Source organism: Vitis vinifera, chromosome 1, assembly GCF_030704535.1.
Source record: "Vitis vinifera cultivar Pinot Noir 40024 chromosome 1, ASM3070453v1".
Taxonomy (NCBI): Eukaryota; Viridiplantae; Streptophyta; class Magnoliopsida; order Vitales; family Vitaceae; genus Vitis; species Vitis vinifera.
Window position 1 is genome coordinate 20,654,199 of NC_081805.1, and position 27,161 is coordinate 20,681,359.

Below are 27,161 nucleotides of genomic sequence, written 5' to 3' on the forward strand. Positions count from 1 at the left end.
CAGCCGGTTTCTTCCCCTGTAGACCAGCAGCATGGATCTCTCCTTGATGGACTGACAGCGCGTGTGCTCCCCTGTGTGATGGAAAGTGGCAGCCCACTTTGAAGAGAATTTGTGGCTGTTCCTTGGAGAATTAATGATACAGTCACCCTCTCTTCTCCTCCTCTGAAAATCACCACCTCACCTCTCAAAACACGGACTGCTCCCCTCTATTCTCCAGCCACCCTCCTGGACATAGTCTTCATTCCGTCCAAATACCCATTGAACCTTTCCTTTTTCCATGCCAAAATAGCTTTGGTAATTTTCTTTCTTCATTCATTTCCTTCCATCAAAAGCACAATCAGCACATGCATGGGTGCATACCTGCTTTCTTTCTCAGTTCATTTCCTTCCATACGTCCTCTCCTCTTCCAACCACCTTGGATCTATCCTTCAACACATGCATATCTTTGCCAATACATGTTTTCAACCTTCCTTTTTCTCTCCAGTGATGATTCCTTTGGTGAATTTCTCTACAAAAATATAAAGAAAATTAGACTTAATGAATGAATCCCAAGGTGTTTTAGAAAATTATAAAATAAACAAGCAAATTAAATTAACAAAATAATTAAGTAAATAATGATAATAATAATAATAATAATAATAATAATAATAATAATAATAATAAGAACTCATTTCATGCAATTATAAAATAAAATAAATAAACAAAAATACAAATAATAATAATGATGAAATAGTATAAATATATCAAAAACTCACTTAATCTTAAAAGCAATCAATAAAATAAATAAATAAATAAAACAAGAAAACAAATCTAGGTGAAACTAAACCTTGAAAAGTGTTTAAGTGGGCCTAAGGCGGTACCTAATGGGCCAAGTGTGTCTAATGGGCCTAAGGTGCACTAAGTGAACCTAAAGTGATGCCTAATGAGCCAAGTGTACCTAAATGGGCCTAGGGTACCTAAATGGGCCTAAAGTGATCTAAGTGGGCCTAGGGTGACTAAGTGAGCCTAAAGTGGCTAAATGGGCCTAAGGTGCCTAAATGGGCCTAAAGTGATCTAAGTGGGCCTAAAGTGTCTAAATGGGCTTAAAGTGATGCCTAATAGGCCAAGTATCTAAATGGACCTAGGGTGATGCCTAATGGGCCAAGTGTGGTGCCTTAGTGGGCCTAAAGTGTCTAAGTCTAAATTAGAGCTGCCAAAGGTCACAATAAGAGGTCAAATCATCCTTCAACCATAGTCTCCAAGGTGGCTTAGAAAATATAGGCTACACGAGTATTAACAGGCCACCAGGGAATTGTTATAAACGACATGTACGAGGAAGACAAAATAGAGGGTCTACAACAATGGTACTATTTTTTTTTAATGGAATGATGCTTAAGTTGATGTAATGATTGTACATGTTTGGATGTATAGGTTTATAAGAAGTTTTTTGTTTGAATATTTGTTTATATAAAAGGATAATTTATATTTTTCAAAAAAAAAAAAAAGGAAAATGAATTTTTGTTTTAGCCATAATTTCAACACCAACCGTGACCAATGGTTACTTTAGTCGTTTTTACATTATTTGACCAAAAGTAGATGTAATGGTCATGGTATCTATTGATGATCGTGACAAAATTTACCTATAATCATGATTTTTACTTCAATTGTGACCAAAGATGTTACATATAATCATATTTATATAGTGTCTATAACCAAAAGCCCAATATTTTCCCATTTTTATTTTACCCGTATTATATCTATAATTTTGGCATTATAGCTTCCAAAGTACCATGACCAAAAGCTATAGACATGACACATTTAGTTAATCTTGGTCATGATTTTTAAGAATCAAGACTATAAGTTTTAACTACACTTTTACCCCTTTTAGTCACAATTATAAAACATGACTAAAAATTTTTCTTCTTGTAGTGAAGTAAATTTATCATTTTTTTTTTTCAAATTGTGGTTTACCATGTAACTTCAAGCATCTCCTTTGTATGTCTCAATTTGCTACAATATCACACCAACTTGAATCCTTACCCTTACTGTTTTTTTTTTTTTTTTTTTCTTTCTGGTCCTACTTTACAAAGTCCTCTAATTTAATTTAGAGCAGAATTTTCTAGTGTAAATGGTCCCAAAATAACTACTCTTCTGCTTTCCTCACTTTGAACATGAGCATATACTTATCTTAGTGGGGGAAAAGAGTCATTTCCAAAGAGTTTTGAGCCCTAACCTCTAACTCAAGATTTAGCCCAACAAGAGACTCAAATATTCAATCCTAATCAAGTAGTCTTTTCAACTTTGTTGTATTAGTAGAGGATTTTATCTCAAAATGCTAGTAATGGTCTAGTTCTTGCCATAAGCTCCAAAGTTTATAGTATAATGTTACTAAGGCCTCTTGTTGCTTGGTGTCATAGATTTTGTTTTTTAACTCGTAGATTTGAGCACAATCTCCCCTATTAGAGTATGAATGAGCAATAGCATCCCATATCTCCTTCACCGTTAAGAGAAAAAGTAGGTTTTACTAATCTTCGGTTGCATAGAATTTAGCAACCAAGGCATTATCATGCAATTAGTATCTCATGTATCAAACTTTGGGTTACTATGATCTAGTACCTTAATTGTCCTAAGTATATATCCCATTTCCCCTTTACTCTTGAGATATAGTTTTACAAACTGAGACCACTCAAGGAAATTAGGATCATTGAGTTTTTCAATTGTAATCTATTATATAAGATTGTCATAAAGCATGCCAATTTTGATTGGTTTGTATCTATTTTTGAGAAATTGGTTCAAAAGATTTCAAACATTTTCAAAAGAATTCAAACAAGGTTAAAGAGAACAAAGGGTTGAAGACTAATAAGGGAAAAAATAAAGCAAGGAAAAAAAAAACCTAGATTTTTAAGGGGATTGGGCTATGAAGGCCGATGAGGGAAAAACAAGATTCCAATAATGAAGGCTATAGAGATTGAACTTGAAAGAACTTTTAGAGCAAACAATGCTTTGATACAATGTTAGAGAGCAAAGCAAGTTGTGTGAAAAAACTCTCTTATTGATTTTAATAATTACAAATGAATATATACAACTAAGGATACAAATAGAAAAAAGAAAATACAATTGACAACTTAATCTAACCTTTCCTAAACAGAGTAGTCAACTAGAAAATATTATACAGAATTCAAGAATTAACAAATGAGATCATAACTAAGAAAATATATGAGAAAATCAATGGAATCAAGGAAATTAAAGTAAACTAAGGAGATTAAGAATGTATTTGATAGTGATTTTACGAAGCGTTTCTAACCTTAGTAATACTTGAATAATAAAAAATTTTAAATGTTAAAAAGGTAGAAACGTTTCTTAAAATCACTATCAAACGGATCCTAAAAATCAATACATATTCCAACACTAAATGTGTTACGAATTTTGTGAACATACAACGAATAAAACTACAAGTGCTCCTAATTGACAACCAATCTACTATGAATGATAAAAAGTACAAAGTCTAGTATTAAATTATTGCTCAAGGTTGAATCAACATTTATGTGCAAACTCATAAATGATCATGCGCATTTTGATTAAATAGAAATTCAACATATATCTCATATCATTTAGTAAAACTAAGTAATAATTAACATATGCAAGAGACAATGTTTTTTTAGTAGCATCATAACTACTCATAAAAATCTTCACAGTCAAAACTATTGCATAACTTGCAACACGACGAATTCCTAAACTTTCAGTCCTCCCCTTACAATAAAAAATTAAAAGAACTTAAGAGACTTGTAAGTCTTATAAGAACCACAATTAAGTTCATGAGAGGGTTCTTATGGAAAGCACTACAAGTCCTCAAGCTAGTATAACACAAAAGTAGGTAAAAACTAGGCGTCCCACCGCAGTACTGCAAACTCGATGAACCCATCTTCAATAGCTGGTCTTATCTGAGAAAATTCTAATATAATGAGTTCCAGTGAGTAAAGTTGTGTTTGGACGGGCAATCCATTTGTAACCAAATAATCAGTGCCTTGTAATAAATTATACGTGGCTATGTACTGTTTGGTTTGGACATATCTAAGGTTATAATGGAGGGGAAGCCAGGAGAGTTGCACAATAGAAAGGCATGTTTAAATTTTGTCCTTGTCACCCGGATTTCTTAAAATCGAAATTCAATCTTGCTCCCTACATCCTACGTCATGGCTGACTTGAATTCATTGGCCAGCAAAGAGTTTTACAAAGTGAAAAAGAGGTCATCCCTCCTAATGGGGCCTCCACTTACTAAGGAGTGGCCCAGGCCCAACTTTATCTCAAGCCCATGTGAAATCCTTTCCTGACGCCATTTCAAAACAAAGCTACTATCATGGATTGAAAAATCGGAAAATGTCGTCGATATTTCGTCGAAATATCGGTTATCGGGCGGCATGGAAACGATAAACGGCACCGATTATCGATCGACGGAAAAATCGGCCAAAAATCGACAAAATCGCCGATATATCGGCGAAATATCGGTGAAGCACCGAAAAATCGGAGAAAAATCGCGATATTTCCTACCAGTCCAGCCCGCGCAGTTGTGTTTTTCAGCCTGGCTCAAAAATCGTGGATTTAGGGTTCGTGAAATTTAAATCCAATGGCACAACAGCAAAGAGACCCCTAAAACAGATCCAGAAAACACAGGGAGCAAAAGAAAAGCAATTTTTTTGGTTTTCTTTGGGAGTTTTGAATGGATTTTCTCGGAAATCAAACGAGGATGAATTTTCCCGGAAATCGAATGGGGATGGATTTTCTTGGGAATCAAACGGGGGTTGCAAAAAAAAAAATAATAATAACATGATTAGATTAGTACCTGCGAGGATTGAGATTTGAGAGTAGCAGAGGAAAATAGGGCTTTTTAGGGATTCTCTCGCTGGAAGACACCTTCAGAAAAGGGTTCTTGATGCCCGAGAGAGAAGTGGGTGCCTTTTTTATTTTTTTTTATTTTTAGATTTAGGGGAGATAAAAAAATAAAAAATAAAAAATAAAAAAAACATGAGAACAATTTTCTATAAATAATTATTAATTTTCAACTTTTATTTGGATTATTAAATAAATTTATATTAATAAAAAAAGTTGTTATCACATTTTTTAATAAATTTTAAAAATTAAATCTCAAATAAGATATTTTATATAAATTAATTTAATTTATCATTTAAAATATAATAAAATATGTAAAAAAATCATGAGAACAATTTTCCACTCTCTATATAAATAATTATTAATTATCAACCTTTATTTTTATTATTAAATAAATTAATATTAATAGAAAAAGTTATTATCACATATTTTTAATAAAATTTTAAAAATTAAATCTCAAATAAGATATTTTATATAAATTAATTTAATTTTTCATTTAAAATATAATAAAATATGTTTTAATAAAAATATTTTAAAATTTTTAAAATAAATACTGTCTTCAACAAGATGAACTCCCTTCATCTAATAATATATTGAAACTACATCGATATCTTTCTTAGTATAAGGACTATTGCAATCTCATATTTCTTAACTCAATTTTAACTTTATACACTTTCAAAATTCATATATATTATTTTTAAAATTCAAATATCGAATCTACCAATATATCTCTATTTACGATATTTTTCTTCTTAATTATATATATATATATCAATTACACTTACAAGATAACTTTAAAATATGTATTCTTACTTATGTTATCATTTTTTGAAGTTTTTCAAGCATTCCTATTAATTTTAAATAATTTTCACTCCACCGATATTTATGAAAAAATATCCACCGATATTTCTCCGATATTTCCGATATATCCGTAAAATTGAAGTACCGATATATCCGTAAAAACCGATATTTCAATCCTTGGCTACTATCAATTATGAATTGAAAAATACTAATTGGTACCTACCAAACCCCACTCTCAATAGTTGAAGGGTGTCATAAAATCTAGACCATTAGATGATGGTATGAACAATTGGAATATAAAAGTATACATGAGGCACCCGCTTGATTGGTAGCGCCCTTTGGATGCCATCCAAAAAGTATTTTTGAACACGGTAATAAAAGTATGTTTGACAAAACTTTTAAAAAACACCACCAAACCCCACTCTCAATGGTTGAACGGTATCATAAAATCTAGACCATTAAATGATGGTACAAACAATTGGAATCTAAAAGTATACATGAGGCACCCGCTTGATTGGTAGCGCCCTTTGAATGCCATCCAAAAAGTATTTTTGGACACGGTAATAAAAGTCTGTTTGATAAAACTTTTAAAAAACACCACCAAACCCCACTCTCAATGGTTGAACGGTGTCATAAAATCTAGACCATTAAATGATGGTACAAACAATTGGAATCTAAAAGTATATATGAGGCACCCGCTTGATTGGTAGCGCCCTTTGGATGCCATCCAAAAAGTATTTTTGGACACGGTAATAAAAGTCTGTTTGATAAAACTTTTAAAAAACACCACCAAACCCCACTCTCAATGGTTGAACGGTGTCATAAAATCTAGACCATTAAATGATGGTACAAAGAATTGGAATCTAAAAGTATACATGAGGCACCCACTTGATTCGTGGCGCCCTTTGGACGCCATCCAAAAAGTATTTTGGGACACGGTAGCAAAAGTCTATTTGATAAAACTTTTAAAAAACACTTTCAATATAAAAAAAAATGTTTGTGAAAATACTTTCAATATAAACAATCTCAGTCTAAGAGACCCTTATGAATGATCCTCAAAGGAGCATGAACCCTAGATCTCACCTTCAATTACTTGTAGTGCTTTACTAGTAGAAGCACTCGACAGATAATTCTCTCGAAAATATTTTTAAAGATAACACTACCACTAAAAGTATTTTCAATATAGGCAATCCCATCTAAGAGACCTTTATAAAATTTTTCCCACAGCTGCATGGGCCCTGCCATGGTATGGAAACAAAAAGGAAAAGAAATAAGCACAAATCTTACCTGCATCGGAATTGATTGCTACATAAAATGAAAAAAATATGTTAACCCAACTGCTAATAATACCAACTAAATTTTCATACAATAAATTAATAATCAAAGGTACTCGAAAGTCAATGCATCAATAGTCTAATAGAGCCAAGTCTCTTGAATTCCATTTGGGTTTTTTTCTTGTTAACCAAACATCTGACTGCAGGAAGCTCATCTACATTTACGCCAACTTGACCAAGTCCTTCTGTTTAAGTCAGTCTCAAGATAAGGAACATTCCAGACCCACAAATTCTGCTTACCCAATTACTAAAGGACAAGCCAAGTTGCAGAATAGATTCATTTTCCAGAGAAAAATGGATGTATTAATGTGGAACAGTGAAAGACGGATTCAAACGCACAGCCAACTAACAAATTTAAATCAGAAAGGAACCTTACACCAAATCAGCTGTAACCATTCAATGCTCATGTCACCTGAAACTGACTCAGTCAATGTCTTGTGTGGCTTGCCCTTCTCTTATCAAGTTACCTGTCTCAGACTGAAAGCCTCACAAATGTCAATTACAAAGTAACTAAACAGAAATACATGAGAAACAGAGAGAGGAAGAGAATAAGGTCAGAAGCTTTCCAGTAATTAAAGCCTTCCATCAGTTTCAATGGGATTAGAAATTATATGAGGGAAAGCATGAGTGAGTCGTAGTCCACTGCCAATCCTCATCCTTTAAGATGCGTTTGTCGGAAGGGAGGTAGCCATTCTGGAGTTTATGAGGCCAGCTCTGAAGCCATGATGGTCATTTCAAGCAGTAGCTCCGATTGGACCTGGGTATCAATATCATCAACTCCTCCTTCTTTTCTCCTTTGTTGTTTTCTACTCATGCTTCATCCTGCTTTTCACATAACTTCATGATCTGAGCTAAGGTAAACTCAGTAAGTTGTTTGAATTAGTATAAGCAGAGCTGATATAGCTTGAGTAGGTATAAAACTACCTAGTGAATAACCTGCCAGATCGATTCATCTTCGTGGGGGCACAGCAAGTTTCCTCCTCCCTCTCTGAAAGGAAGACAGACAGAAACTTTTAGAGGAGAAAGGAAAATATAGCAAAATTTGAACAAAATCAACTATTTTAGTTACAGTATTTCCTGGTCTTGCTTCTCCGCTTTTCCTTCTTATCTTGTAAACTTAGCCTGCAATCTTTACACTTCAAGGAATATTCCATGGAAAGAATCTAGAATCAATAGAAAATAACCGAGGAAAATGTAGCAAATAGTAGTACAATCATGTTTAGTAGGCTGGTTTTAGCGTAACTATTAGATTCTCCTTTAACCATGACATCTTCCTTTTACCTTAATTCAAAATCATTTAAGTAACTAAAAAGTGAGAATAATCTTTGCTCCTTCTGTGCAGACCAACGAAGACACAAGTCCAGTCTCCAGTCTTATTCAATCCTTGTTGGTATCTATTTCAGAGATCACGGCATCAGTAGTCTGCATAAACGTAGAACAGGAAAGCTTTATGGAACTTGGAAGTTATCTATACAGGACCTCTCCTGCCATAATAGAGTTGCAGACAACAAAAAATACCCCAGAAAATGCAATGAGGATTTTACAATCTCTATCCAAAAGCGTTGATTTGGCCAAGAATCTCGTGGGGCAATTGCAAAAGGACAGCCATCCAATTTCAGACCCTGAACTGGGAAGCATTATAGAACAGCTTGAGGGAGTGATAAAACTGATGGGAGAAGAATTGAGCTTGATACCACCATCAACATTTGGGAACCAAGAATATGCAGAAATTGCAGTCCGGTCTGTTTCAAAGGAGATGCAAAATGCTCGGTTTGGGGTCTGCCAAACGCAGGTAACTAGCCCAAAAGCACTGCAACCAAGGGCCTTGTCTTTGGAGGAGCTGCCTAAGGAACAAGTACCAACAGAAAGAGATCTTTACTCCATTGATTTTTCCACAGACAATCCTCAGCTACCAGACATACCACATCATATGAACGTCATTCCTAAAAGCAAATGTTACAGGAGCCAGAGAAACCATGAAAACATGAGCAATGGATCCCTGAAGAATATGCCACAAGTGACCCAGTTCATGGAGCCTTTCTATGAGACTTTCTTTTGCCCACTGACAAAGAATATCATGGAAGACCCAGTGACCATAGAAAGTGGAGTTACTTATGAAAGGAAAGCAATTACTGAATGGTTCGAAAAGTATAACAATTCAGCAGAAATTTGCTGTCCAGCCACAGGGCAAAAACTGCGTAGTAAAGGTTTGAGCACCAATATAGCTCTGAAGACCACAATAGAGGAGTGGAAGGAAAGGAATGAAGCAGCAAGAATCAAGGTTGCAAGAGCAGCTCTGTCTTTAGCCATTTCAGAGAGTATGGTACTTGAAGCACTAAATGATTTGCAGAGCATCTGTGGAAGGAAACCGTACAACAAGGTACAGATTCGCAATGTTGGAATGTTACCATTGCTTGTGAAGTTTCTGGAGTATAAAGACACGAATGTGAGACTTGCAACTCTGGAAATACTACGAGAACTGGCAGAAGATGATGAGGGCAAGGTTTAACTAACTCTTCTCTCTCTTCCTAAAGCTTTCAATTTTTATCTTCTAGACAATAAACTAGAAGAACAGTTTGATCCACGGCAAATTAAAATCATGATTTCTTGTCAGGAAATGGTTGCAAAGGTAATGGACATTTCAACAACAATCAAGATGCTGTCAAGTGATCACCAACCCATAAGGCATGCAGCACTGCTGTTCTTGCTGGAGCTATCTAGATCCCAATCTCTCTGTGAGAAAATCGGGTCGGTTGCGGGAGGGATTCTAATGCTAATCACAATTAAATACAACTGGTCCTTTGATACTTTCGCATTAGAAAAGGCAGATGAAATCTTGAAAAACCTGGAGACATCTCCTAATAACATCAAGCGCATGGCAGACAATGGATACTTGGAACCCCTTCTACATCATCTCATTGAAGGTAATTCCCAGAACCTCTACACACTCCACAACATGACATAACTTCGAACTTTTCTGAACATCTTTGAACAATTGCACAAAGTTCTGTTTCAGAGGGTCTCATGTTCTGAACAAGCTCTCTAACCACAGCCATGTAACTGGGGAAAAAATTGATTAAACAGGTTGTGAAGAGATGAAGATGGAGATGGGAAGCTACCTTGGGGAAATTGCTTTGGGACACGACAGCAAAACCTATGTAGCTGAGAGGGCTTCCCCGGCTCTTGTCAAAATGTTACATACTGGGAACACTCTAACAAAGAAGGCAGCATTCAAAGCTCTAGAGCAAATCTCATCTTACCACCCAAATGGAAAAATACTTGTAGAAGCTGGAATTGTACAGATCGTGGTAGAAGAGATGTTGACCCCACGGAAAATCCACAATGAAACAATGAACTCAATAAAAGAAGCTGCTGCAATACTGGGAAATTTACTCGAATCCGGGATTGAGTTTGAGAACCTCCAAGTAAATACTCATGGTCACACCATGGGGTCAGACTACATTGTGTACAGCATCATCCACATGCTCAAGAACTCAACCCCAGATAAACTCAACACCAACCTGATAAGAATCCTGTTGTGCTTGGCCAAGTCCCCCAAATCAAATGCCACCATAGTGTCAGTGGTGAGAGAAACTGAAGCAAGCTACACCCTGATTGAACTCATAAATAACCCACATGAAGAACTGGGGATTGCATCAATGAAACTGCTCATTACACTCTCACCCTACCTTGGCCACACATTTGCAGAGAGACTATGCAAAACAAGGGGCCAACCTCAGAGCCTACTCCAAAGCCCAGGTGGGACAAACCAAATCACACAGAAGCAGGCAGTTTCAGCAAATTTCTTGGCAGACCTCCCCCACCAAAACCTGAGACTCAACCTAGCTCTTCTCAGCAATGATAGTGTCCCAATGATCCTACAATCCATCCATCAAATGCAAAGAAGTGGAACAAGAACAAGCAGGTATGCAAGTGCTTACTTAGAAGGCCTAGTGGGAATTATTGTCAGATTCACAACTACCCTATTTGAACCCCAAATGTTGTTTCTAGCGAGAAACTACAATTTCACTTCAGTGCTCACAGAACTGCTTACAAAAACATCAAGTGACAAAGTTCAGAGGTTATCAGCAATAGGGTTAAAAAACCTCTCATCAGAATCAGTAAATCTATCTAAACCACCACAAATAAAGAGAACCAAGTTCCTGAAATTTTTTAAGTTGCCCAGGTCTCTATCTGCTGGGTCATCAAAGAGCAAGAAAATACAAGTGTGCCCAGTTCACAGAGGGGCTTGTTCTTCACAGAACACCTTCTGTTTGGTGGACGCAAAGGCAGTTGAGAGGCTGTTGGCTTGCTTGGAGCATGAAAATGCCGAGGTTATTGAAGCTGCATTGTCCGCTCTATGCACATTGTTGGATGACAAAGTTGATGTGGACAAGAGTGTGAGCCTGCTCAGTGGAGTGGATTGCATACAACATGTGTTGAATGTGGTGAAAGAGCACAGGGAAGAGGGTTTGAGGGAAAAATCACTTTGGGTGATAGAGAGATTCCTGATGAAAGGTGGCGATAGGTCTGCTTCATACATATCACAGGACAGGTCGTTGCCTGCTACATTGGTAAGTGCTTTTCACCATGGGGACGGTAGTACAAAGCAGATGGCTGCGAAAATTTTAAGACATTTGAATCAGATGCCCAAAGTCACTACCAACTTTACTATCTAGAAATCAGAATAAATTTATGTCATGTCATCCCCAACTGTAATGCTGCTGGTGTGGGGAACTGAGTGGTCTAGTTCAGGTACACCAGCATAAGCACTGCTTCAGACCTCTCAATTCTCATGTTCAGCGGTGATCCGTAAATGGAAAAAAAGCAAGGGAAGAAAACAATAGATTTACTTTTTAAGTAATTCTAAGCATCATTACTTCTTTCCATCTTTATTTTTTAGATCCAATACAATGGCAGCTTGTATTTATAATTTGATACTTATGTGCCTCACACTACAAAAATATAGTTAATGTTTCAAAACTTTTCTTAAAAATAATTTTTTATTTTTTAAAGCTGAAAATCATTTTGTTATTGAGATAACCGACTTTTGACAAAAAATAAGACCATTTTTGGTAACTATTTTTTAAAGTAGTTTTGAAAAATAGTTTATAAAAAGAGTTCTTTGATGTTTTATATAATAAAAGTAGTCTATTTGAGAACTGAAATGTTTTTAACTTATTTTTAATATTTTTAAATATGTTTTAAAAATAATTTTTATGTCAAAAGCTTTATTTTTAATCACTGTATGTGTTTGCATAATTATTTTTTAAAACAATTCTTAAAAAGTAAGTAAAAATAATTAAAAGATATTATTTAAAAACATCCTATTTTTTATAGGGTTTTTTGTTCTTGAAAACAGAAAACAAAAAATAGTTTTTTTATTGTCAAGTGTGTTTTCTATTTTTATTTTTATTTTTGTTCTAGAAAATAGAAAACTATTCTCGAAAACAAAAAATTATTCTCGAAAACAGTAATGAAACAAAACTTAAGGGCTTGTTTGGTTGTTGTTTTTTAAAACTGTTCTGAAAAACAGTTTTTGAGAACAATTTTTAAGAATAGTTTTGTGTTTTAAGAAAAAAAATTGTATTTGGGAATTGAATTATAGCAAACATTTTTTATTCTCAAAAACAAAAAAAAAACATGTTTAGTTGAGTTAATAAAAATGTTTTTCAGAATAAATAAAACAAAAAAATGTTTGAAAGTTATTTTTTTTAATTAATAAAGTGTTTTCTTCCATTAACTTGATATTATAAATATATAAATAATTTTCATATGTACAATTTATTTAAATTTAAAAAAAATTATTCCATTTTGAAATTTTTACACCAATTATAATTTTTTTAAACAACTAATGACTTTGTCACCATGTGTAAGTATATTAATTTCAATAATTTAAGAAATAAGAAAGGGTTTGCGAGTAGGGGTGTGGTGGTTGAGTGGAGTTCACCTTTGTGGAAGCACAAAAAACAAGTAAGAAAACACGAAAAAAAAAAAAAAAAAAAACACGAAAAACATTCTATTCTTCGAACAGTAAAAAAACAATGAAAACATCTTTTTATTGTTCTCAAAAAATGTGGTTTTTGATAACATAAAAAATACAAAAAAAAAAACAAAACAAAACAAAAACACACCCCTTTCTCCAAACAAGCTTTTTATGTTTTTTGTTTTGAAAATAAAAAACAGTTTTTGAAAACATAACCAAACAAGCAACAAGTTACTTTTTAGAATAAATATTAGTGTTATAATTGTTTTATGTTAACTGTTTTATGGAAAATGGTTAGAAAACTTTGTATATAGTGTCTTGATCGAGAATAAGTTGAAAAAACTTTTTCTTTTCTTTTCTTTTTTCATATTTGAGTTTCAAAACAAAATTTTGTTGGTGAAAACGAATTAGAGCCGTTTCTAGGAACTATTCTTAAAATTAGTTCGCAAATGTTTTTTAAGAATTGTTTTAAAAAATGTACACTCTTTTTAATTATTTTTTGGAATCAGATTGCAAAATAAAAACTACCACCTACATCTAGAACAAAAGAAATCATGTTTTAAAATATCTGACTTCCTACTTTTGATTTTTACATTGGAATGGATTAGGAGCAAAAATGTAAATATGGATACATTGGTAGTTAGATTTTATGAATATATTAAAAATATCAGTAAAATATTGGTGGATATTTTGATAAAAATATTGATGAGATAAAAATTATTTAAAATTTATGGAAAACCTCCAAAAAATAATAAAATAAAAGAGAAGACGGCAACCCTTCTGAATATTTCAAACACTGGTCACGACATGCTATGCAACACCCTTCTGAATATTCCAAGTGGAATTCACAGTTAATAGCCAACCCTTGTGGATTTCTATACATAAGAAGACGGCAACCAAGGCATCATCTAGTACAAGCTTACTTATTGTTTCGCTTTCTTGGCGATGTATACAACCATCCAAGGCAAGTTGTCCATTCAAATTCTAGCTTTCTTGTAGCAAAAGGCGGCAATGGGAACACAAATATCACCCACAGTGATGTCTCACATAATCAAATTGTCTTATTCCTGCAATTAATCTTTTAATAAACTTCAAAGCCACCATCCTTCCCTTTTTTTAATCCATATTTTAGTCCTCTGTTGCAGTAGTTGCTATATCAAAATCAGTTTCCTTTCAATCTTTGTTGGCATCTTATTCTTTATCCAGCAATTGTTTCTAGTGGTTGAATATTAGCCTCTTGTCTCTCCATGATCCGGATTACTGGATAATTTATTCAGCTGAGGCCATCAGAGGAAGAGGTCGTGTTTGGGGTTTCAGTAGAAATTGAAAATTTCCTAATCTGTTCTCCCTACTACTTTCCTATGCTAGATACAAAAATAATGTAATGATTTATGGGACCCCCGAAAGGCTTCCAAAACTATGTAATAATATACTGCTGAGAAACTAGAATTTGTCTATATTTGAACTGTTCTTAATAATCAACTGAGGATTAGAAAAATACACAAGTTTGTGAAACTGGAGGTCACTGTTGAATATAAGATGGATGGATTTAGTTGGTATTGGTTGGATCTTTCTCTAGCCGAATGGACTTGATTATTGTGACAAACAAAATAAAAAAAAAGCTAAAGAGTAACATTATTGACATTGTCAAATTTATGAGTTCTATTTTTCTAGCATTGGTATTTTTTAATGCATTCGGAGTTTTCTTGTACAAACCCTTTTTTCAGCCTAAGGCTACCAAGGCTGCTTTTGTTGCCTCAGACTCGCATCAACAAGGGTCCATTCATTTGGTTCTAAGCTAGGGAAGAGGATGGCTTCCTTTTCAATGGAGGATTTCATTGGAAATGGAGCACTGAAGGGACTGCTCCCAAAGCTGGTAGAAGAAGGTTGGGATGATGTACCAACCTTGAAGATCATGAATTCTGAGGATATGGATGCCATAAACATGACTCAACAACAGAAGGTTTGTTCACAATCTGACTCAGGTTCTCAACAGTTTTCACTAGAACAGTTTCTCCAACATAGATTTTCAGATTCTTTAGATAGAGTTTTTCCATTGCTTGATTTTTAAGATCCCCCCTCTTGATTAAACCATTTTCATAAATAATTTGTTACAAGAAAGTTCCAAGACCAGTAGATTATATTCAAGTTTTGGATCACTGGGTTTCTTGTCAATGACAACACTCAGTCTGCTAGATTATTTATGATTGAGTCCTACTTTCTAATTCCCCCCAACTTTTGGTGTTAAAAGAACTACTAACTGTTGAAAGTTGGTGTTTCCTGGTAATAGATTCTGTTCTACTTCTCAAAAGTATCAATCATTATATCAAACCATGGCCTCTAAATCTTTGTTTTACTATAGGCTGCACTGGAACTCAGATCATACCTGCACGACCGTGCTCTGATGCAATATGGAGATAAGCTAGAGTCCTCTGGAAAATTTCTACCTGAGCTTCTCAACTTGAGCATTACCGATCTTTCTTCCCAGTTTGGTATGAAGAGAGGCCACATTGCCCGTTTCACAGACAGAAACAGTGCATGTGCAGATCCTTTGCCTGCAGGCTATACCCTCCGTACAAAGAGAATGATGAGCACACCTTCTAGAAACAATAGCATTTTGAAGAGTGAGCTTTCATCCGTCAACTCCAGGAAGATTCTAAGTATATCAAGAGCCCCTACAAGAGCCAATTCAATTTATGATAGATCACTTGAGCAAGCAGTGTCTGAAATTAAGATAAAAGACGGACTTGTTATTAAGGGGATTGTTGCTGCAGAGCCTGCTGAGCCCAGAGCATGTGGTTGTGTACAGCCTCCCCCTATTGTTGAGGATGTTTGTCCTTACTCTGCTATTGAAAACGTATCAGTTCAGAAATTAGCTCCAGAATATAAGATTGGGATGGAGCGTTTAGTGAAAACAACTCCTCCAATGAAAGCTTCTGAATTGTGGAGAGATAAACCAGCAGTTCTCCTCTGTATCCGCCGCCCTGGGTAAATTTGCATCTTGGCATATCATTCTCTGCTAAATAATATTACTTTCAGGGTTTCAGTCTTTGAAATCTGTTTCTAGGGGCCATTTTCCTAGCAGAAAAATGTTCACGCTTTAGTTGATTGCACAATAAAAGATCTGCTATTGAATCTAATGACAGTCGAGAACATTTCTCCAAGAAATTTCAGGAAAATTGATTTTCCCTTTAGCACAGTATATATCATATTCTATCTCACAATATAGGTAAATAACCGTGCATTCTTATTATGTAATGAATGGGAAAACAGGTGCATAATGTGCAGAGCTGAAGCTCACAAACTATATGCAAAGAAGCCCATATTCGATGCACTGGGGATTCAACTATTTGCGATTCTTCATGAACACATAGAGTCAGAGGTAATTAGAAACCTTTCTTCAACTTCTTGCCATCCAATCATTTCTCTTTGTTGAAATTGTTACGGTCCCAGGTAAGAGATTTCTGGCCTCGATATTGGGGTGGTGTTGTGATCTTTGATCGGACCATGGGATTTTTCAAAGCTCTTGGAGGAGGAAAGTTGCTCAAGGACAGGTTCATAACAGGATTTATCTTCAATCCTCGAGCCATTGCAAATTACAAACGAGCAAAAGCTACGGGAATTGAGCAAAACTTCAAAGGAGAGGGTGAAATTAAGGGTGGGCTCTTTTTAGTTGGTAGTGGAAGGAGTGGCATTGCCTATCAGTTTATCGAAAGGAATTTTGGTGATTGGGCACCTCTTCCTGAAGTAATTGAGATCTGCACTCAGCTGCAGGTAACTTTTGTAGACTACTAATCCTCCATACTCCTCTCACCTGAATAAGTTTTTAATTATTTGGCTTTTGTGTAATCTTATTCAGAATCCACAAGAAGCTCAAGGGGAATCAATGAGCACAGTAATATGAAACCAATGTGTGTACCATCTTATCACAAGGATGTATTCCTTGTAATTCTAGATTATTGAGAGTACCATCTTTATAGTTCCTTTTTGTGGATGTAATTTGGATGTTCCTTTATCACTTTTATTCACAAGGATGTTTTTTTCCACTTTGTTTAGAGCATTTTAAATATATATCTCTTTTAAAATGTGTGTACCATTTTTCTAATCAAGCAGACAACATACCCTACTTTAATATATGGCAGACAAAGCATCAAAATTATCATTTTTGTTTCTCATTTGATCAATAAACAAAAGAAGTTGTACATCAACTTAAGTTACAAGATGAGGAAACCTCTCTAATAAAGTAATATGATTCTGTACCCTATCTTTCTCTATATCCTCTTGACCACTTCCCTATATTCTATAGTCAATCTTTCAATCTTTTTGAGACCTCCAGATGATATCTTAGAGTTCTGATCAATAAATGTCACCTGTTTGCTGTAGTTTACATCATACAACAATGTTTAAAATCCAACCCCAAGAGCAATGTTGAAAATATTTCAGAGCTGAAGGAAAGATAAGAGCTCTTACCTCATCACGCAGTAGTCCACCAAACACTGAAGTTCTCTCACCAGATGAAGTACTGCCATACTTTGCTAAAATTTGCATTAGTCTGCTCTCAAATTCTCCGTTTTACCATGCTGCTCTTTCTTAGGATGTATCTAACAAGATAATTGGCAGATTTCCTGGAGAAAAAAACCCAGATTGGTTTTCATCTCATAAAAATGTTTATCTAGAACCATTGTGACTGAATTTATCCCTGCCTTCATGAAAGATTAACAGGTTGCTTTAATGAAGAGACCTATTCAGTTTTCTGATGCTCTGCCCTGTGTTTCAGTAACTCACCTGAAAATTTTGAAGGTTTTAATATTCTACACAAATGCTAGGAGAACCCTATCACCAAAAATCCCCACATGAACATGTCCCATCTTTAAACAAATGGAAACGAACTGCATCCCTTACAAGTATCTCTCTCTGTGTTATCTTGGAAATGAATTTAGTTGCATTGTGGCAATCACCACAGACTCTCAGGTTCTTAATTACCCGTATGGGCAGGCCAGGAGGAACAAAAATCAACCCAAAAGCAATAGCAAGTTTTTCGCTATGGTGGTTAAGCATTTTTATCTTCTCAGATTCCTCAACATCATGAAGAACAGAACTCATATCAGGAACATATCCCTCTTCTATCATTTTATAATTCAGTTTTTCCAACTCAGCATATATCTGACCTAAAAATGGACTTGACTGGTCATCAGCTGAGAAAACATGCACTTTGCCTTTATATTTAATCCAACTATATCCCGGTTCCTTTCTTACTCGCTTATCTCTCATTCCTCTTCTTAACTGAGCCACTTTGTCCCACTTCCCTTTGGAAGCATAGAGACTTGAAAGCAAGACATAGCTTGCAGGGTTCTGAGGCTCTAATGCAATTAGAGAATCAGCTGCCCATTTCCCAATTTCCATGTCACCATGAACTCTACATGAGCTCAGCAAGGTAGCCCATCCAACCACATCAGGATGGCAAGGCATATTATTTATAAAATTTCTTGCTTCTTCTAACCTTCCAGCTCGGCCAAGCAGATCAATGATGCAAGTGCAGTGATCAACAATTGGCATAATACCATGTTCTTTTATCATTGATTCAAAATACTGAAGTCCTTTCTCCACTAGTCCTGCCCTACTGCAAGCTGAAAGGACCCCAATAAATGTAACTCCATCTGGTTTCAAGCCATGTGCCAACATTCTTTCAAACAAACCAATTGTCTCATTGGCTTTCCCAAACTGGGCATACCCTGCAAGCAATGCAGTCCAAGAAACTTCATCTCTGATGTTCATTTCAGTGAACAACCGATGGGAATTTTCTGTGCTTCCACATTTACCATACAAGGTAATAAGCGCATTAGATACGGTAATAAAAGAAATCAAGCCAGAAACCAAGGCTCGACAATGAAATTGGGCACCCTCTTCTAAGCTTGCCAGATTAGCACATGAGCTAATAACACTTCCTAGAGTAAAATCATCTGGCTCAACCCCATTTCTCTGCATCTCAAAGAAAATCTTAACAGCTTCTTCACTGAAACCATTCTGGCCATAACCCACCAGCATCGCAGTCCATGAAATGACATTCTTTTGGGGCATTCTCTTGAATACTGTTTCTGCAGATTTTATGCTTCTACACTTGGAATACATGTCAACAAGAGCACTTCCCACAAACACATTATCCTTATGGTCAGTCCTTATTACATACGCATGAATCTGTTTCCCTTCTCCTAAGGCCAAAAGACTCCCACAAGCAGTCAAGACACTTCCAAATGTAAACTGATCCATTGCAAACCCTGCCAATCGCATCTCTCTGAACATATCAAGTGCTTCTCTCTCCAACCCATTCTGCATTAGCCCTGTAATCATGATCGTCCAAGAAATCGAATCTCTCTCTTTTAGGCCACAAAACAAACGCTGAGACTCTTCAATCATCCCACACCGCATAAGCCCAGTGATCATTGTATTACACATAACTACATTCCTCTCCGGCATTTCATCAAAGTACCGCTTTGCATCATAGATCAACCCCAATTTCGTATACATGTCCACCAAAGGACTACCCACAAATACATCAGACCCAAAACCAAATTTCAGTATTTGCCCATTAATTTGCCTACCCAAATCTACACACCGAAATTTTGAACACAATATAAGCATTGTTGAAAATGTAATCCGATTCAAATTCATGGCTGCATCCTTCAACATCAACTTATAAACTCTAACCGCATCACTACAAGAGCCATAATTAGCATAACCCGAAATAGCCAAATTCCAAGAGACCCCATCTCGAAATGGCATTAGATTAAAGATTTGTTGCATCTGAGAAAGAAGTCCCAGTTTTGAATAAACGGAGAGGATTGTGTTCCATGAGAAGAGATTTGGTTGAGGAATATGATCGAACACGTGGTGGGCATATGCTAAATTGCCTAGTTTATAGTAAGCAGTGATGAGATTGTTTGATAAAAAGGTTTCAGGTTGTTTAATGGTTTTGAGTATGAGGCAGTGGAGTTTCTTGGCTTGGGTTTGGTTCTGGGATTCACAGCAGAGTTTGAGTAAAGAAGCGTAGTAGTTGGAGGATGATGACATTTGTGTTAATAGGTTCTAGGCGGGAATGCGCCAGGGAGTTTTTCCAGGGTATTTCTGGAAAGTGCTCTTTATTTTGTTACAAAATAGTCCCCTAAAACCTCAAAAACATTATTTATTACGGTTTTTTTTCCATTAAGTTGTATCTAAATCATGTAATATTTGAGGAGGGCAAAAAGAAAGGAAAAAACACGAGTAAAAACCATAGAAAATATATTTTTTAAAATGATTAAATTTAATAATTTATTCCATTTAGAAGTCCAACTTAGACAAATTAATTAGGTTGATAACTAATCCGAATTCAATTCAACTCAAATTCTAACCATAGGAACTTCATCCAAATCCAACTCAACCTCATTTTTTTTTAAGTTCGGGTTGAGTTTGGATTCTTCAAGTTAGATTCGAGTTGATTAGGTAAAATTCAAGTTGATCGAAGTACATAATTCAAAATTCATTTATAATGTTTTTCAAAAAACACATTTTTTAAATAGTAAATAGGATAAAATTTCAAGATTGTAACAAAAGAATAAATATAAATTTATATATTTTCTAAAAAAATTAAATATATAATATAATATGATTTGATTTTTTTTCTTAAAAAAAATGAATATTATTATATAGCATAACATGCATTATAAATATTAAAAACATTAAATCGGTTAGGGTTAGATTAGGTTGTTTGAATCTTAGCTTGACCTAATCTAATTGAGTTCGGATTAAAAAAATCTAACCCAAACCCAAGTCGAAAATGATTGTCCAAATTTACTCAAACACCAAATTAGGTTAGGTCAATCCGTCCAAGTTGCACCCCTAATTCCATTAAAAACTCAACCTAAACTTAAATTAAATATGGCTCATGCCAAAACCAACCCAAGTTAATATATATATATATATATATATATACTTTTTTTAATTATTTTAAAGAAAATATGTTTAGTTATATCATACAAGATTTCATTTTTCTAAAGGAATAGGATGGATTTTTTTTATTTTTCAACCCAACAGAAAATGCATCTTAGGACACAACACCCAACCCCACTGGCCTCACTGAAGAGGCATCTTGTATACAAATTTATCAATTTTCAGTTACGTGGAATTGAAGTTATAATGATTAATAAATCTTGAATTCAAGATTTTCCACTCCACAATAATTGGAGAATCTATTCATGATTAATTATCTTGAAAAATGATGGGTCCATATCCATACAATACAACTCCCTGATATTCCTTGGGGGAGATCATGATCTACTAGGAGACAATGGGAATTTCATTATGATTTTTAGTGAAGAACAAAGAGCAATGGGGCACACACACCCATTCTTCTCCTCCAAGGAGATTTCCGATTTCTTCAGACCCCTAGTGGATATCAACTGGACCTACATGAGACAAAATCATATTTACTCATACCCTGTAATTAGTGCATAAGGACTTGGATGCTTCTCTCTCACTCTCTCTCCCTCTCTCTCTCTCTCTCTCTCTCTCTCTCTCTCTCTCTCTCTCCTCATACCCTGTAATTAGTGCATTAAGGAGTTGGATGCTCCTCTCTCTATCTCCACATACAGATATATATACACCAAAGAGATAATAATGGTGATGTATGGCTCAACTTGCTGCAAATATCACTAGGAAACCAATATGCGTTGGCCCCACTGCTCATCAATGAAGAGCATTTAAATTGCAGTGACTTTTGAATAAAGCATGCAATCAAAACAACTGATGAGCAGAAGACGATCCACTAAACAATTCATGCAATAATGAAATGATCCACACAGGAAAATCCACTATTGCAAATCAACAGACCAGACATGCTAAATCAGGTTTTATTCTACAGTCTCAACAGGCAGGGTCAGCAAAAATTAATTTCCAATGGCAAAAAAAAGGAGTAACATTTCATTTTGAAAATATCTGATTGACACATACAGCTTCCCACTTTCCTCCAAATACTGGATTTGAACACAGCCACCACTATGGCTTCGACTGCAACAACAAGCTGAGGCACTCTAACAACCACCCCACTTGAGCTTTTTCACTCAAAAGTAAAAAAACATCTGCCCTGGGATCTTTACAGCTTGGTTTATGCCTTCTATGATCCTACATCCTTTTGCTCGAGGAAAACAGCCTCTCTTGTGAACATTGGATTTTCACTTTTCTGGGTGAATGCTGATAGATTCTTGAATGAATAAACACTGGAGGTCACTGCTGCATCTTACATCTGAAAATGCCCATAGCTAGGGTGATTCTTGCTTTCTCTACACAACTGACCCTCTTAAAGCCTTGATATCAGGCTAGTTGTATATCAATTTACAGACAACTTGAAGTAGGAAGATAGTATACTTCATTGGGCCTCATAATTGGGACAAGGAAAAATATGGGCTCTGGTACCCCCCTGGAGATAGTAATGCAAGCATCTAGGATATGCCATAATGGGGCCCGCCCTGAGGCACAAAATAAAAAAACTGAAGCCAATGATTAAAGTTCAGCTTTCATATGGCCAGGTGGTAGAGACCCTGCAAATGCATAACAACTTCATTGTTAGCTCAAGCGAACATGGAATTTTTCATAGCAGTTGTTTACACGTGAAAACCAACTAGTTATACCATTTAAATCTTGGCTGTTGAGGGGAGCACCAGTACTAAAGCCCATTTGAACAACATTGTGGAGTTCATCCTCCCATACATTAGGTAGCTGTAGACAAATATGTCAAAGTGAAAGGTAAATTGTAACATGCGAACAGACTCTTAAAGGCTGAGTTGAAAACATGGTTTTTGTGGGAGAGAGAGGATGGGATGGGTCAGCTGGGGGCTTGATAATGGGAGGGGAAAGAAAGCAGAAGTTGTCATCTAATGATGTTCTTCCTTTACAGTAATTTCTCAAGATCATTGATGGAAGTCAATGCTCTGGCTAGTTGAATCTTGCTCCTCAAAGATACAACAGAAGGGAAAATTCCTTACTTTTTTATGTCAGGGATCTATCCTTCACCCTTGTGTTATACTAAAAAGAAGACTGCTTTAACTCTTGTTAATAGTCAGCCGGAAGTTATTCACAGCAAACCCAACTGACCCACTCCAACCAAAATAACATAAAATAAAGCATATGAGCCAGGTTGCCATAAATAAAGGTTGAGCAAGGGAAGTTTCAGAATGGAAAAAAAAAAAAATCAAAGTACTAAGAGAAGAGGAAAAGATACCTGGGGTGCTGACTCCTTGTACCCTCCACTCATGGCCGCCAATTGGGAATTAATAGTTCTCCTAATTGCATCAGAAGAGTTCCCCAAGCCAGGAAGACCTACTTGAATCAATCCTGGTTGAGATGGATGTAGCTGAGGATAAGGCATAGTTGTTTCTGGCGAAAAACCCATTGTAGATGAAGGACCTACTCTTGATTGAAGGATCTGTAGCAAAGAAGTAGAATTCATTTTAATGGATAAGAAGGGACAAATGAAAAAAAAAGGCATGATTTTGCTTTATACTATTTTGTTATGCAATCTCACTCACATCTTTTCCAAGCATGCCTTCAATATTAAAATCCAGCCGCGGATTAACGGTAGCAAGTTTCATTGACAAAAACTGGAAAATGAGAATAAATGTTAATATTTAACATGATCAAAAGCAAACAAAGTGTAGAAATTATATAAAAGGAGAGGTGATCAAACACAAGAACTATGCCCTGTTAGCCAAAATAATGAAAGAGAGTTCACAAAAAGCATCAGAGGGTTAATTTCCTAAGAAGCTTATATCAAAAGACAGCCTTTCTGAAAGAGGAAAACTGAAGTGCTAATGTTTCGGAGACATTTAAGATGCAGGATAGAACAAATAAACCAGATCAATTGAGAACCAATAGGGAGGAAAAAGAGAACATAGATCCTTAATACCATACCTCAACCTGCCGTTGAAGTGATTGCACATAGTTAATGATTTCATCTAGCATGACCGCCTTGCCAGTGACCTACAAAAATCAAGCAATTCCCATGGAATGAGCCACGGAAGCAACATCGAATTCCATAGATAATTCAATCTAATTATGGTCCCCAAGTTATTAATTCCAACAAACCAACCTTGCTGCAACCAGGTACCAGGTCTTGAAGAAACTTCATCCTTTCACTGATCTTTTCCCTTCTTACCTGTCATCAAGGTCCACCAGCTTTAACTCCAAGACTAGGACAATAGAATTGCTTCTATCAAAACTAAAACTATCCATGAAAAATCTTACTCTTTCTGCAAGACTATGGCTGTTTGTTGCCTGACCTCTCCGTGCTCTGACATGAATATATTCTTCCTTTGGTGGATCTGAAGCTTGTGCCCCCTGCTTACCGTGTTTTCCAGTGTTCTTACTGGGAACTGAACTTGGGTTTTGGTCTCCCTTATGTTGAATTTCAGGGTTATCCTTTGAAGCTTCTCCGGGTTGCTGTGGGCTTCCCTTGACTTGATCAATCTCTGGGTCCTAACACAAAAAATCAGCAAATCATGAGTAAGAAAGCAACACATCACTCATCCAAAATTAAAGAAACAATTGGTTAACATGATATTTAGTATTTACCTGACCACTTCTTTTCCTTTTCTTCGAGCCAAGGCCCTTGCCAGAAGAAGGTTCACCACCTGTGCCCTCCAATATGGATGGCTCCTCTTGACCACCACCACCGCCTCCACTGAACTCGGCTTCGTCAGATTCATTACCAGACACCCCAATTCCTTGTTTTGCTTCTTCAAGAGATTTCACTAAGCTCTCACTTTTTCTCTCATTCTTGAGTGGACTCCCTTCCATAGCCCCACGCACAGCCGAAGAAACATCTTTTGAAATTTCAGCCATGCTTGGCTCATCCTTTTGAGATTGCCCTCCAGGTACTGATTTCAACCCATTGCTTGCAAAAACATCTTGTTGCAGCATTCCCCCACCTCTAGAATAAGGATTCAAAGATTCAGGAATGCTAAAAGGGTTCATCATATCGCTAAAATTACCTCCATTGAAGCATGAGAACCTCGCTGCTCGCTCAATGAAACCAGAATCAGCGGGAAACTGTGACAAGCCCTGAGGGAGCATTCCAGGGGCATTCGGTAAGAAGATACCCCCTTTCAGCATCGAACTCGGTGGATTCCAACCAATGTCAAGTGTTTTATCAATATCCATTCTCAAAGAACCTGGACCCCCTTTTCTAATTCCTAGTGTGCTTGATGTGCTTGCATTGTTCTGGACATTCATGTCACAAAAGCCTAAGGTTTGTGAATTGGCAGGATGGTCCCAGAGGTTTGGGCCAAATGAGTCTACCATGGAAGCCGAGGAACATGAAGAAGAGCCAACTAGATCCCCTTTGCAGACTGCCATCGGATTACCGCCCTGAACCGTACTCATAGACGTATTTGTGAGATTGCCACCACCGCCACCGAAACGCCAGTCCGATGACATACTAGCTGAATGGTAGTTCAAAGAATCACCACTCCTCTTTTCTAGCTCAAATTTATCCTTGTCACTCATATCCATCTCTCCCTGATAAGAAAACCAGAAGCAGCCAGAAACAGATGCCTTCCTCTTGCGCTCCAATTGTTTTTTGAACCCCAAACAGACTTGAGACAATCTATATAGGAATTCCCCCAACAAAACCCTAATTGCTCAACAACGGCAATCAAAGATCAAATACCCAAAAATCACCAGACAAATACACCAGCTCCACACTTACGCTGAATCAATAAACTGCAAAATTGAAGACCCACAACATAAGACACTTCAATGGTCACAGAAATATTCATTCAAAGCTCAATCCACCCATGTGAAGCTAGCTACAGGCAACAGGTACAAGGAGAACGGCTGAGAACAAGTAAAAGGAAGAATGACCCACTTCAATTAATGAACTGAAAACCCCAAAGACATTAAAACAAAAACCCACGTACCAAAATATGTACCCAAGATCAAACAAGTGTTAACTTCCACTATTTCCAAAGACAGCACTGAGAAGTCGCAGAACCAAAACTACTCAAAGGGAAGCCCTCCCAAGACAAAATAAAACACAAAACTCAGTTCAAAGAAGGCCTCAATAGGAGACCCTCTAGAAGCAGCTGTCAATTAAGCCCAACACAAAAAAAAAAATTTGAATTTTTTTCTCCTCTCTCTCTCTACTATCTTTTTTTTTTTTTTTTTCAGCACAATAAATACCACATTGAAAACCCTAGTCAGAGCAGCAGACCCTCAGCTCTGAAACAGAGAGAGGCCCAACTAAAACTGAGAAGAGAAAGATACCCATTTCAGATTCTGCACTACTTTTGGTACTGACCTCCATTGAAGCTTTTCACTCAAACTTTATTGAATTTGGGTTCTGTTGAAACGCCTCCTGTTTTTCCCTGCCATACATGTAGAGTGAGAGAGAAATATAGAGATCTCCAAAAGAGTGAGTGTATAGAAAGAAAAACAGTAAAATGGGTATTTGAAGCAAGTGAAAGAGATGAGTAATTGCAAAGGCCCTGCATTTATACCCACGCCTGCATTAAAAACTGAGCTCTTTGATGAATGATGATTAACCACCGTCACTGCTACTGTAAAGTATATTAAAATCCATCAACAAAATCAATTACTTTTCTTTTTCTTCCTTAACTTTAATTTTTATTTCTTTAATCTGCATTTTTCCAATAATTATACCAGCTTGAGCTAGCAACTGACAGTGCCAACCACCTTTAGCCCTTTCTTTAGTACTTTTTTTTGCATTGTCCTTCATTACACCTTGGAAGAAGAGCTCACAAATTTTTATTAGGATTTGTTTGGTCAAGAACCCAACTTCATTTTTTTTTAAAAATGAAAACTCATAAGGCTCACAGACTGCATCTCTATTTTTCTGATAGCTTCATTGTCTTATCCATCATTTTTCCTCCACACTATTTTTCAATTTGTTTTACAATGTTCTTAGAGTTGTTACATAAAATATTTTAATTGGTATTTTTCAATGAAAAAAAAAAAAAAAGGATTTCTTTTTTTGGGTTTGTATTTCAGTCTAGTCATATCCTCAGCTGTTGTCCTTTTCTTTGTCATTCATCTTCCCTTCAAAATATTTCTTGGCCAATTATATTATTATAATAATTGAAAATTGAATCCTATAATCATCAATATTTGAATGTCATGTTATTTAA

General features: G+C 35.9%; 4 protein-coding genes and 1 long non-coding RNA gene across 13 annotated transcripts; 2 read left to right on the top strand and 3 right to left on the bottom strand.

The window, feature by feature from the left end:
* Positions 1-7,327: 7,327 nt before the first annotated feature.
* Positions 7,328-8,059, bottom strand: LOC132253858 (uncharacterized). The gene is made up of 2 exons (XR_009465773.1): positions 7,926-8,059; positions 7,328-7,823 (listed from the first exon to the last, which is right to left on the bottom strand). It is a non-coding gene; the product is annotated as an uncharacterized LOC132253858 (long non-coding RNA).
* On the top strand, positions 7,473-11,888 carry LOC100258226 (putative U-box domain-containing protein 42). 2 transcript variants are annotated; one of them, XM_010655853.3, is made up of 4 exons: positions 7,473-7,762; positions 8,344-9,504; positions 9,616-9,925; positions 10,086-11,888. In XM_010655853.3, exons 1-4 carry the CDS (start codon positions 7,724-7,726, stop codon positions 11,678-11,680), a joined length of 3,105 nt encoding a protein of 1,034 aa, XP_010654155.1. In that variant the 5' UTR covers positions 7,473-7,723; the 3' UTR covers positions 11,681-11,888. The 2 variants fall into 2 exon arrangements, with proteins under 2 accessions (XP_010654155.1, XP_019076876.1); XM_019221331.2 differs by having other exon boundaries at positions 7,757-7,857.
* A 2,663-nt stretch (positions 11,889-14,551) lies between these two features.
* LOC100253093 (uncharacterized) lies at positions 14,552-17,033 on the top strand. The gene is made up of 5 exons (XM_002267500.5): positions 14,552-14,950; positions 15,350-15,975; positions 16,261-16,369; positions 16,441-16,761; positions 16,847-17,033. The coding sequence occupies exons 1-5, from the start codon at positions 14,798-14,800 to the stop codon at positions 16,889-16,891; spliced, it is 1,254 nt and encodes a 417-aa protein (XP_002267536.1). The 5' UTR covers positions 14,552-14,797; the 3' UTR covers positions 16,892-17,033.
* LOC100242829 (putative pentatricopeptide repeat-containing protein At1g68930) lies at positions 15,953-20,178 on the bottom strand. Of its 2 annotated transcripts, none has more exons than XM_002267577.4 (2): positions 17,458-20,178; positions 15,953-16,065 (listed from the first exon to the last, which is right to left on the bottom strand). In XM_002267577.4, exon 1 carries the CDS (start codon positions 20,053-20,055, stop codon positions 17,824-17,826), a length of 2,232 nt encoding a protein of 743 aa, XP_002267613.1. In that variant the 5' UTR covers positions 20,056-20,178; the 3' UTR covers positions 15,953-16,065; positions 17,458-17,823. The 2 variants fall into 2 exon arrangements, with proteins under 2 accessions (XP_002267613.1, XP_010654170.1); XM_010655868.3 differs by lacking the exon at positions 15,953-16,065 and adding an exon at positions 17,136-17,364.
* A 1,680-nt stretch (positions 20,179-21,858) lies between these two features.
* LOC100265116 (transcription factor bHLH49) lies at positions 21,859-26,640 on the bottom strand. Of its 7 annotated transcripts, XM_010655900.3 has the most exons (10): positions 26,514-26,640; positions 26,315-26,381; positions 24,589-25,737; positions 24,262-24,492; positions 24,107-24,172; positions 23,929-23,997; positions 23,547-23,618; positions 23,240-23,443; positions 22,650-22,737; positions 21,859-22,559 (listed from the first exon to the last, which is right to left on the bottom strand). In XM_010655900.3, exons 3-10 carry the CDS (start codon positions 25,525-25,527, stop codon positions 22,522-22,524), a joined length of 1,707 nt encoding a protein of 568 aa, XP_010654202.1. In that variant the 5' UTR covers positions 25,528-25,737; positions 26,315-26,381; positions 26,514-26,640; the 3' UTR covers positions 21,859-22,521. The 7 variants fall into 7 exon arrangements, with proteins under 7 accessions (XP_010654202.1, XP_010654195.1, XP_019076890.1 ...); XM_010655893.3 differs by lacking the exon at positions 26,514-26,640 and having other exon boundaries at positions 26,315-26,490; XM_019221345.2 differs by lacking the exon at positions 26,514-26,640 and having other exon boundaries at positions 24,589-25,851; positions 26,315-26,490.
* Positions 26,641-27,161: the final 521 nt, after the last annotated feature.